The following is a 12777-nucleotide window of genomic DNA, read 5'->3' on the forward strand; positions in this document are numbered from 1 at the left end:
TCAAAAGATATTTACGAAAAACACCCCAAGAAAGGGAAATGTTTCCAAAGAACTTTGCACTTATGCCCCTATGGGCACTGGGAGCAACCAGAGTACTTTCTTGCGAAAATAAAGATACGTATTTCGAGGAAACCACTCAAGATGAAGACATGTGAAGTCAAAAACTAACTCCGAGCATGAAAAGTGAAGTTTTGCCAAACAAGCGACAAACGGGGAAAAGATAGAATAGGGAAAAAGACGAAACAAGGAAAAGGACGAAAGACGCATAGTGTCCGAAAAGTGAAAATGCAGAATTGACTCGGTCCTCAAAGGAAGTTGTCAATCCACGGAAAAGAGTCTCGGAAACCATTTTCGAGCACTCGAGATGACACTAAGCGATAAGAAACCAAACTCAGAAGGGAAAAGACAACGAAAAAAATTTATCCGAAAAATTCGGGTCATTACATCTACTGCTATTACTGGTGAAAGCCGTGAGGAAGAAAAGTCTCTCCATAAATTTTGGGAGAAATCAAACAGATTGAGTATTATGTTTATGCGAATGACTATTGCAAACAATATCAAAATAACTCTTCCCCAAGCTGATAATGCTAAGGAATATTTGAAAAATATTAAAGAACGTTTCTGTACTGCAGATAAGTCTCTTGCAGGGAAATTAATGGCTGACCTCACTACTATGCATTTTGATGGTACTCGTAGTATGCATGAGCATGTTCTTGACATGACTAATCATGTTGCGAAATTGAAAACTTTAGGGATGAATGTGGATGAGACTTTTCTCGTTCAATTTATTCTCAATTCCTTACCTACTCAGTATGGGCCATTTCAAATTCACTATAACACTATTAAGGACAAATGGAATGTGAATGAATTGGCTAGTATGTTAGTTCAGGATGAAGGAAGGTTTAAGCAACAAGATAATCATAATGTTCATCTCATGACTCAAGAAGGAAAGAAATTTGGGAAAAGGCCTGGAAAAGGCATTAAGCGAGCAACACCCCAAAAAAAGGATTCTGATCAAGCTACTCAAAAGAAGGAACGTAAGAATGATAAGTGTTATTTTTGTAACAAATCTGGACACTTTCAGAAAGATTGCATAAAACGTAAAGAATGGTTCGAAAAGAAGGGTAAGCCTTTGGCTTTTGTATGTTTTGAATCAAATTTAATTGAAGTTCCTTCTAATACTTGGTGGGTTGATTCAGGCTCTAATGTTCATATTTCCAATACGATGTAGGGATTCCTTTCAACCCAAACCACAAATCCAAATGATGATTTCTTGTTCACAAGGAATAGGGAGAAAATTCCAGTTGAAGCCATTGGGACATTTCATTTAGTTTTAGACAGTGGATTTCATTTAGAATTGTTTAAAACTCTTTATGTTCCTTCAATTTCCCATAATTTAATTTCTTTGTCCAAACTTGATGTTGATGGTTTTTCATTTAAATTTGGTAATGGATGTTTCATTTTGTTCAAAAAATCCCAATTTGTTGGTTCTGGTATTCTTGTTGATGGTTTATACAAGATAAAACATGATGATTTATTTTCAGAAACACTTTTGACCTTGCATCATAATGTTGGGACCAAACGTAGCTCAATTAATGAAAATTCGTCTTTCTTGTGGCATAAAAGATTGGGTCATATATCCAGTGAAATGTTAAAAAGATTAGTAAAAGATGGAATTATTTGGAATCTAGATTTTACTGATTTTATTGTGTGTGTGGATTGTATTAAAGGTAAATAAACCAAACACACAAAGAAAGGAGCCACAAGGAGTATAGAGCTTATTGAAATTATTCATACAAACATTTGTGGACCTTTTGATGTTCCATCTTTTGGTGGAGAAAAATATTTTATCACATTTATAGATGATTTTTTACGTTATGGATATATCTATTTGTTGCATAATAAATCTCAAGCAGTGAATACTCTTGAAGTATACTTAAATGAGGTTGAAAGGCAACTAGATAAAAAAGTGAAAATAGTAAGGTCAGATAGAGGTGGAGAATATTATGAAAAGTATGATAAAACAGGTTAATGCCCTAGACCGTTTGCTAAATTCCTTGAAAATCATGGCATTTGTGCTCAATACACTATGCCAGGCATGCCACAGCAGAAAGGTGCAACTGAAAGACGTAATCGTACTCTTATGGAAATGGTTAGGAGTATGTTAAGTAATTCCTCATTACCCATATCATTGTAGATGTATGCTCTTAGAATTGCTATGTATGTATTAAACAGGGTTCCTAGTAAGGCAGTTCAAAAACTCCATTTGAACTATGGACAGGAAGGAAACCTAGTTTAAGGCACTTGCATGTTTGGGGTTGCCCAGCGGAAGCTAGGATTTATAATCCACATGAAAAGAAATTAGATTTTAGAACAGTTAGTGGGTACTTTATTGGTTACCCAGAAAAATCCAAAGGGTATAGGTTTTACTGTCCTACACATAGTACAAGAATTGTTGAAACCGGTAATGCCAGATTCATTGAGGATGGTGAAATCAGTGGGAGTGATAGAAATAAGAATGTGATCATTCAAGAAGTTAGGGTACAAATCGCTTTACCCACAACTTCTAAAGAAATAATTGTTTCTCCAGTTGTTGAACTGCATAGCAACGAAGAACAATTAAATGATCAACAACTCGATAATGAAACTATCACCAATGAAGTTATAGAAGAACCACAAGGAATAACATTAAGACGGTCTCAAAGAGAAAAAAAGGCTGCTATTCCGAATGATTATGTGGTATATCTACATGAATCTAATTTTGATATAGCGATATGTAAGGATCCGGTTACATATTCACAAGCCATTAACAGTACTAATTCTATTAATTGGATTAATGCCATGAATGAGGAGTTGAAGTCAATGGAACAAAATAAAGTTTGGGAACTCATTGAATTGCCTGAAGGATTTAAACAAGTCGGGTGTAAATGGATCTTTAAGACCAAACACGACTCTAATGGCAATATTGAATGATATAAAGCCAGACTTGTAGCCAAGGGCTTCACTTAGATAGGAGGCATTGATTATAAAGAAACTTTCTCTCCTGTATCTAAGAAGGATTCCTTTAGAATTATCATGGCATTTGTAACTCATTATGATTTAGAGTTGCATCAAATGGATGTGAAAACAACTTTCCTAAATGAGAGTTTAGAAGAAGAAGTCTATATGGATCAACTTGAAGGCTTCAGATTAGAGGGTAAAGAACGCATGGTCTATAAACTTAAGAAATCAATATATAAACTCAAACAAGCTTCCCGACAATGGTATATTAAGTTTAATGATACTATTACTTCTTTTGGTTTTAATGAAAATACTGTTGATCGGTGTATATACCACAAGGTTAGTGCGAGTAAGTTTATATTTTTGATTCTATATGTTGATGATATTTTGCTTACTAGTAGTGATCTTGGTTTATTGCATGAAACTAAAAATTATGTCTCTAAGAATTTTGAGATGAAAGATATGGGTGAGGCATCCTACATGATAGGAATAGAAATATTTCGTGACAGGTCACGTGGATTGTTATGATTGTCTCAGAAAACATATTGAGAGAATTCTAGAGAGATTTGGTATTTAACACTGTTCAGCTAGTGTTGTTCCAATACAGAAAGGGGATAAATTTAGTTTGATGCAATGCCCAAAGAATGAATTAGAACATAAAGAAATGCAAAATATTCCTTATGCATCTATTATGGGAAGTTTGATATATGCACAGGTTTGCACTCGTCTAGATATTGGTTTTGTAGTTGGAATGCTAGGCAGATACCAAAGCAATCCAGGAATGCATCACTGGAAAGCTGCAAAGAAAGTCATGAGATACTTATAAGGAACAAAGAATTATATGCTCACATTTAGAAGGACTGGTGACTTAGAGGTTATTGGTTACTCAGACTCAAATTTTACTGGATGTGTGGATAGTAGAAGATCCACTTTTGGTTATTTGTTTCTTATATCTGGAGGGGCAATATCATGGAAAAGCGCAAAATAGTCTATTATTGCTTCATCTATTATGGAGGCTTAGTTTGTAGCATGCTTTGAGGCTACAAATCATGGTTTGTGGTTACGGAACTTTATTTTGGGATTTGGTGTTATGGATTCAATTTCTAGACCGCTGAAAATTTATTGTGATAACACCGCAGCTGTCTTCTTTACTAAGAATGATAAGTATTCTAATGGCATTAAGCATATAGAGCTGAAATATCTTACCATTAAAAAAGAAGTTTAGAAATAACGAGTGTCTTTTGAAAATATAAGCGCACAACTTATGGTTGCAGATCCATTAACAAAAGGATTACTGCCCAAGACATTCATAGGGCATGTTGAAAGAATGGGTCTTGAATGTAATCAAAGTTAACTATTATTTTTTGTTATGGATTGCTTAACAATGCTTATATATATTTGACATTTTGAGCTCATTAAAATGTGTTTATGTTATTTCCTGTTAATTTATGTATGTACATGCATGTATTACTTTAAATGATAAAAACAGGAATAGTCTTAGAAAAGACATTATTGCTAAACCTTTATTGTTTCTTCTCACTTATAGACTATGTTAAATGCGTTACAAGTGTTGTGGTACATGGAAGGGACTATGTCATTTAGTGACATGCAACCGCCATGACTCGCATTGGTAGTTTGTTTACCATAGTATTTATGATGACCAACTTAATACCTTAATTTGATTTATAGTGCACACTAATGACTATTTTACTAAACCACTACAGAAATTATTATATGTGGCAAGTGGGAGAATGTAAGATTATTTATTTAATTGTGGCCCACATAATTTGGACATGTGACATATTACTTGGTGGCTAAGTAAATAGATATCAATTAATATTATTTATTTTTTTTCAACTTATAATTAACTTTTAGGAAATTACTTATTGGAGAAGTGTTTTCCTTTTTATTTCTTATTTTGATGGAAAGTATAATTATGTTACTAAAAGGAAAATTGTGACGACCCTGGTTTTTAGCCCAGCGTGTCCTGTGATGAACCGTAAGGATGATCCGATAACGGATTCGAATGCGGAAGCGAAAATAGAAAACAAGACTCTAAGAAGTCAAAGTGACCTTCCATGAGGTCGTGGAACTAACAAGAACTGATGCGGAAGCAAAAGATCGAAAATATGACAAATAAGCCCCCAGGGGCAAAATAGTCATTTCTGAAAAATATAGATTCGGGAGCCACTGAGCACACCCCTGGAAGGACAATGAAAAACAAATCAAGATGGACTCAAGAATTGCATGATTCGGAGTCCAAACGAAGGAGAAACGACATGACGAAGAAAAACGAGCACTTAAAGCAAAAAGGGTAAACTGGTAATTATCCAGGAAGAACCAAGTGCAACCAAGAACACCATTGGAAAGACAGCGAAAAATTAGTCAAGTTAAAAAAAAAATTCACTTGAATCGGAGTCCGGACGAAGGAGAAAAGCCCAAAAGAAGAATTGACGTCGCGGCGGCCCGACGAGGGGCCATGGCGCACAAGGCACCCATGCGCGAGCCCACCGGCGCCCAAAAACATGGCTGGTGGCAGCCCTTGGCTGCTGCTACATTTTTTTTGATCTACCCAGAACTGAGGCTTGAAACAGAGGTCAAGACGAGATTTGCTGGAAAAACACGAAGAAGAAACCCACCCTAAAAACGAGTTTTCTACCCGACTGCGCAAACAGAATCGAAAAAAACTCACTGTGAGATCCCCAAAATGCCCCTAGATCAGAACTGAACAAGAGGGTCAATAAAGCTGCTAAATGAAAACTGGAAGCTGAAACTTCACGAGGGATTTCCGGTACCAAGACGACCTTTTCTGGAAAAACACGAAAAAGAAACCCCCCCCTAAAATCACATTTTCTAACCGACCATGTCGAAAGAAGAAAATAAAACTGAGGTGAAAGGTCCATAATGCCCCTAGATCAGAATATGCAAAAAAAATGCAAAATGAATTCACAAGAGGCTTAAAAGAAAAACGATGAGGTTTTGCCCGGAAACGACTATGCACGCAAACGTAAAATACCTATTTAGACGCGCTACAATGGTCCATGGCTTAAAAATATAGCCGATGCAAAATCCGACCCCCCAACGGGCAAAAAGGCAAAAATGGACTTGGAATGGAAAACATGGAATCTAAAAATACAAAACGGGATCAAATGACCGTTTGGCCCTTGGCCACACTTCATACAAGATTAATAAGACTCTATAAAAGAATGAAAATGGAATTCCCACACCCGATGCAACCATGGTGAAGCAATGACTTGCGATTTTTCAAGTTTTTCATAACATTTCATGAAGTTAAAAAGTTGCATAGAATACAATATATATGTCATTGGACTTCGGCCTCACCTCATACATATCAAATACATTGAAAGGAGTGTACTTAAGTACACATTACATACATGGAATCAAACATACATATTTTGACATATAAGTCTACAAAATGACATTTCATGCTAACATTTGCATGAAATGGAAACTTGAAAGCTACTCAACATCCAAGGAATGCTAGGCTTCACGAACCAAGTCTTCGTACCTGAAATATGCCACAGTATCGTAGACGTGAGTAACATAAAGCTACTCGTAGGAGATGAGCATGCATCGACCTAGCATTTTACAAATTTATCACCTTAAGGTGAAACATGTTAAAGGGGCTCATGCCACCTAACATCTATGTCCAAGTGAGACTCAGGGAACATCCTAAGCTACCTTAGAGTCTAAGCAACAAGAATCATGATATACATACGTGTATGAAACGAATCATGGTTGGAATAATCTAAAGAACATGACAAGAAGAATGCTTGAGCATATATTAACATAAATTGCATTTTCAATACAATTGAACTAGGTCTAGAGTAATCCATACAACATAACAAAAGCATATTTGAATACAAGTTAACAAGAATCACATTATCCATGCAATTCAACAACAAAAGAGCATGTTATACAATGCAACAAGGTCTAAGTTCTCAAAGCCATCAACTTAGAATCTAAAGGACAAAATAACAGTAGTGGTTCATGCCACCTAACGTCTATGTTATAAATGAATCAATAGGATCAATCCTAAGCTTTCTTAGAACGTCAAAATATGATTTTCAATATCGATGCAATTTAACCAACATTGGAACTTCCAATACAACGCATAAAGCACAATTTTGCAAAGTTAACATCCTGTAACTTAAAATGGAACGACAAATAAGAAACAACAAGTTACAACATCATCTAGTTATCAACTTGAAAATGAAATGCGAAATCAAACAAAGTGGATACTCGGACGTCACGCCAGATCAGACCGACAACATAGTTACTTTAGGGTTACTAGCCCATGGGTAACCTCCCTATGTACGCACTTGACCATATAGAGGGACTATCCCCCGTACTAGAACCATGTCCTAGCCATAGTCAAACAACGACATCCCCAAGTTTCCAAAATCAACAAGTTGTGCAACAACGCATATATCAACAGGAATATGCAAGATAATCAACTATCTACTAAGCATAACCAAATTTGGAAACCTATACAATACATGCTCTAAATCCACAGCTAATATGAATGATGAATGCCGAATCTTCAGTGTGCGATTCGTTGCACGCTATGCATGAAAGATGTTAAACACGAAGTGTTCAAATCATTACACAAGGCAATAATATATTCAATAAGGAAAGCATATTATCACGAATACAAACATAGCAACTATGTTATCCAATGTTCAAAACATAACCAAATGAATATACAACAAGTCTAAGTCCATGATTTGAATATAGAAATCACTTCTAAAACTCAACTAGATCATGAAGCAAATTGAAAGAATTTAAATAGATAAACACAATTAAATTCTCTAGATTCCGATTCAATCCCAAATAACCTCAATTTAATACATGTTAAAGGACATGGTATGGTCATCACCTATATCCATTCTAAAACTCAATTAGGTTGTTGGAACAACAAAGTAGAACTTTAATTAAATCATGCTAATATAATTACCAAGGTTCTAAAACAACTTCTAATAGTCCCAAATTAATATATGCTAGTAACAAATCATGATCAATACAATTATCAAGTTAAAAACTTAATTAAGCTAAGCGGACCATTAAATAGATTTTAATTAATTCTTTTAATTAAAATTCCTAGATTTTCAAACTTAACCAAATGCTCTCAATTTAACATATCTTAAAGAACATGCCAAGGACTAGTGAAATATCACATTACAAGTTTATTTCATTCAATTTAAGACCATGTGAATTAAACTTTCACTAAAGTTAAATATAAATTAAAAGTTGCAATTCTCATGCAATTAATCCCAATTTAATATATGTGAACAACTATATACCTAAGCTTAATTTTCTAGCATGCCACAATACAATCCCAAGTTGTTTATCACCAGGAGGATTAAATCTTAAACATGGAATTTAATTAAATAAAAGGTTTCAAAACCTAACCGAATATTCTAAATCAAATATATGTGAAACTATATGGCATGTAAATCAAGAATATGAAGTCGAAATTTAAATAGAGTGAATAGTGCACTCGGGGCAAATTAATTAATAATTACTAATTTTCAAAATACCTCCAATCACTTTCAAATTCGACTATGTTGGAGAGCATGCTAAGGCCTAATTTAATATGCTAACGCATATTGATTTTAAGCTAGTTAAGGCCATGTGAATTAATCTTTCACCTAAGATAAATATTAAATAAAATCTTTAATACTTATTCAAATGTTCCAATTTTAATGCACGACAATGAGCATATCAGGGGGCAATATAAAATCATGCTACATGTTTAAACCAAGTCATGAGCAATCGGGAAAATTAAATCCCGTACAAGAAAAATAAATAATAAAATCTTTAGATTTTATATTTAATCATGCAAACAAGTAGTATACGCATCAGAAGCATGCTATATAACAAGAATTTAAACCTAAAACATCGCCTACCTCAATTTGAGATGAAAATCTCAAATGCCATAAAAAAGGAATGGCTCCGAATCCGACGAAACTACTAGGTTTTGTCAGGGACAACGCCGTGAACATAACCCCCATGAAAGCCCCATCAAAATCCTAACTTGAACTCAAAACCAAACTCAATAAATGGTCAAAACTGAATTCTAATAAGGGGGAAAGGTAAAGCGTGGCGAGGGGAACAACAAACGTTAAGGCCGAAGACTTTCCATCAAGAAAAAGTGAACCAAAAGAGGAGAGAGAAGATGGCAGCACCCCTTGGGCTGTCATGGGAGCTCCAGGTCGTGCATGAAGAGGGGAGAAGATGAAAAATGAAATATCTCACCCCCCTTTTATAGAAATCTCAAAAAGTGCCCCGAACGGGCCCCGCCGGGTCCAAAAAAGTAAAATTTGAGCAGACGCTCTCAAATGGCAAAACTTTGTAAATGAAAAAGATTCAAAATGATAAAATATAAACAGCGGAAGAAACGGCGTCAAAAACTGAGTTCTGACCAGAAAGTTATGCCCAAAACAAGTTTGGCAAAAACTGGGGCCAAAAACCCTGAAACTGGAAAACATCGACCAGGAGGAAATTCCAAGAGTACACAACTCGACGAAATGTGAAAATGAATCCCGTACAAGGATCCAGACTCAAAACAAGACATTTTGCAATAACTTTCATTAATTGCACAATGGCCTCTCCAAAAAGTGAAAACTGCACTTATGGGCCAGAATGAAAATATCTTCCAAAAATATTTTCTTAAAAACCCCTGAAATAAAATATCTTCAAAATATATTTACGAAAAACACCCCAAGAAAAGAAAATAATTTCAAAAAACTTTGCGTCCATGCCCCTATGGACACCGAGAGCAACCGGAGTACTTTATTGCAAAAGTAAAGATACGTATTTCATAGAAACCACTCAAGATGAAGGCACGTGAAATCAAAAACCAACTCCGAGCATGAGAAGTGAGGTTGTGCCAAAAATTGACAAACAGAGATAAGACAGAATAGGGAAAAGGACGAAATAGCGCATAGTGTCGAAAAACGAAAAATGTGAAAATTACTCGGTCCTCAAAGGAAGTTGTCAATCCACGAAAAAGAGTCTCAGGAACCAATTCCGAGTACTTGAGATGACACTAAGCGACACAAAACAGAGCTCTATAAAGAAAATTAAATGAAAAAGATTCATTCGTAAAATTTCAGGAAAAAGGAAAAGAAGGCAAATGACCGGGTCGTTACAACCTACCCTCCTTAAAGGAATTTCGTCCCCGAAATTAGGAACACACCAGAGAGAACAGAATCATGACCGAACAAAAGGTCATATCAAAGGACAGCTCACAACGCATTGAAAGACAAATCCTGAAGTCTAAAGATCAACTGAAGGAACGCGAAACCAAGAACTGAGGCAACACCTCATACGAATCGGCACGTTAACTCAACGTCAACTACCGAGAGAATCCCAAGACAACGAAACGTTGAAACATGATAGAAGAAGAGAGTGATAAGGCAGTACAAACAGTGACCAGAACCCGCCCACACTAACTCGTCAACAAGGTAGCATGACAGTATAAGGCACTAGTTCATAACATGCCCTAGAAGGGAACTTTTCGATACCAATGACATCAATGTCGAAAATGATCATTACCAAAAGCACCACGGGAACCAGGCATTTGCGAGAGTTGGGGTAGCAAATCCCAAAACTATGACAATGATGACACTGGCACCATACGTTAAGGCCTTAGATCTAGAAGCCACAAAGGAAAAAGAAATGAAACGGTGTCTCCCTGGCACACGTCTCACTCCACCAGACAAGGAAAAGGAAATGAATCGCAGTCGTCTACGCTCACATGAGCCTCACTCGCATCAACCAACAGAACAGACAAGAAGGTTCCCTACATGGGTCCTCACGGAATGAATTTCTCCTATCCAAGGAAGAAACTCGTGAAACAAGAACGCATCCAAGGGATACGACAAATCCTAAGAGAATGCAAAAACCTGACATAAGGTAAACAAGTAGCATGCAACATAGCATAACTATCTACTCACACAAGTAGTAAACAAGTTGCCACATAAGTAAATAGGCATGTTATCAAATCAAACATGTTATCAAGAAGCACACAGACATGTTATCACACCAGAACATGATAGTGACACAGAACATGTTATCAGGAAGCATATATACACAAAAGCAAGCTCAACCAATGATAGATGTCTCAAAACACCTGAACATGTGAACATGTTATCATACAAGATATGTTATCAAGATACAAATGACAAATCAAAGCAAAACAACATGAGCATGATATGCACCAAAAACCCGTCGTCCAAGGTAATCGAACCCGGACGCTCTAATACCACCTGTGACGACCCTGCTTTTTAGGCCAGTGTGTCCTGTGATGAACCGTAAGGATGATCCGATAACGGATCCGAATGCGGAAGCGAAAACAGAAAATAAGACTCTAAGAAGTCAAAGTGACCTTCCATGAGGTCGTGGAACTCAACAGGAACTGATACGGAAGCAAAAGATCGAAAATATGACAAATAAGCCCCTAGGGGCAAAATAGTCATTTTTGGAAACTATAGATTCGGGTGCCACCGAGCACACCGCTGGAAGGACAACAAAAAACTAATAAAGATGGACTCAAGAATCGCATGATTCAGAGTCCGAACGAAGGAGAAACGGCATGATGAAGAAAAACGAGCACTTAAAGCAAAATGGGTAAATTGGTAATTATCCAGAAAGAACCAGGTGCAACCGAGCACATCGTTAGAAAGACAGCGAAAAATTAGTCAAGTTCAAAAAAAAATTCACTTGAATCGGAGTCCGGACGAAGGAGAAAAGCCCAAAAGAAGAATTAACGTCGTCGCGGCCCGACGAGGGGCCATGGCGCACAAGGCGCCCATGCACGAGCCCACCGGCGTGCATGCGGGCGCTCAAAAACATGGCTGGTGGCAGCCCTTGGCTGCTGCTACATTTTTTTTGATCTGCCCAGAACTGAGGCTTGAAACGGAGGTCAAGACGAGATTTTCTAGAAAAACACGAAGAAGAAACCCCCCCTAGAATCGAGTTTTCTACCCAACATTGCGGATAGAATCGAAAAAAACTTATTGTGAGATCCCCAAAATGGCCCTAGATCAGAACTGAACAAGAGGGTCATAAAGCTGCTAAATGAAAACTGGAAGCTGAAACTTCACGAGGGATTTCCGGTACCAAGACGACCTTTTCTGGGAAAACACAAAAAAGAAATCCTCTCTAAAATCACATTTTCTAAGCGACCATGTTGAAAGAAGAAAATAAAACTGAGGTGAAAGGTCCATAATGCCCTTAGATCAGAATATGCAAAAAAAATGCGAAATGAATTCACAAGAGGCTCAAAACACAAACGATGAGGTTTTGCCCGGAAACGACTATGCACGCAAATGTAACATACCTATTTAAACGCGCTACAATTGTCCATGGCTTAAAAATATAGCCGATGCAAAATCCGACCCCCCAACGGGCAAAAAGGCAAAAATGGACTTGGAATGGAAAACATGGAATCCAAAAATGCAAAACGGGATCAAATGACCATTTGGCCCTTGGCCACACTTCATACAAGATTAATAAGACCCTATAAAAGAATGAAAATGGAATTCCCACACCCGATGCAACCGTGGTGAAGCAATGACTTACGATTTTTCAAGTTTTTCATAACATTTCATGAAGTTAAAAAGTTGCATAGAATACAATATACATGTCATTGGCCTCCGGCCTCATCTCATACATATCAAATACATTGAAAGGAGTGTACTTAAGTACACATTATGTAACGACCCGGTCATTTGCCTTCCTTTCCTTTTT

General features: G+C 36.7%; 1 protein-coding gene across 1 annotated transcript; it reads left to right on the forward strand.

The window, feature by feature from the left end:
- The first annotated feature begins 538 nt into the window (after positions 1–538).
- Positions 539–2973, forward strand: LOC132272391 (uncharacterized). The gene is made up of 2 exons (XM_059773548.1): positions 539–1037; positions 2591–2973. Exons 1-2 carry the CDS (start codon positions 539–541, stop codon positions 2971–2973), a joined length of 882 nt encoding a protein of 293 aa, XP_059629531.1.
- The last annotated feature ends 9804 nt before the right edge of the window (positions 2974–12777 follow it).

The sequence above is a fragment of the Cornus florida genome, unplaced genomic scaffold, assembly GCF_030987335.1.
Source record: "Cornus florida cultivar Cherokee Brave unplaced genomic scaffold, ASM3098733v1 CherokeeBrave_3.0.0_Hap2_Chr09, whole genome shotgun sequence".
Taxonomy (NCBI): domain Eukaryota; kingdom Viridiplantae; phylum Streptophyta; class Magnoliopsida; order Cornales; family Cornaceae; genus Cornus; species Cornus florida.

Excerpts from the sequence above, each read along its gene's own strand:
- LOC132272391 (XM_059773548.1), top strand. The coding sequence starts at position 539 with ATGACTATTGCAAACAATATCAAAATAACTCTTCCCCAAGCTGATAAT. Across the intron at positions 1,038-2,590 it reads AGCTACTCAAAAGAAGGAAC|TTGTTGAACTGCATAGCAAC; the intron begins GTAAGAATGATA and ends TTGTTTCTCCAG.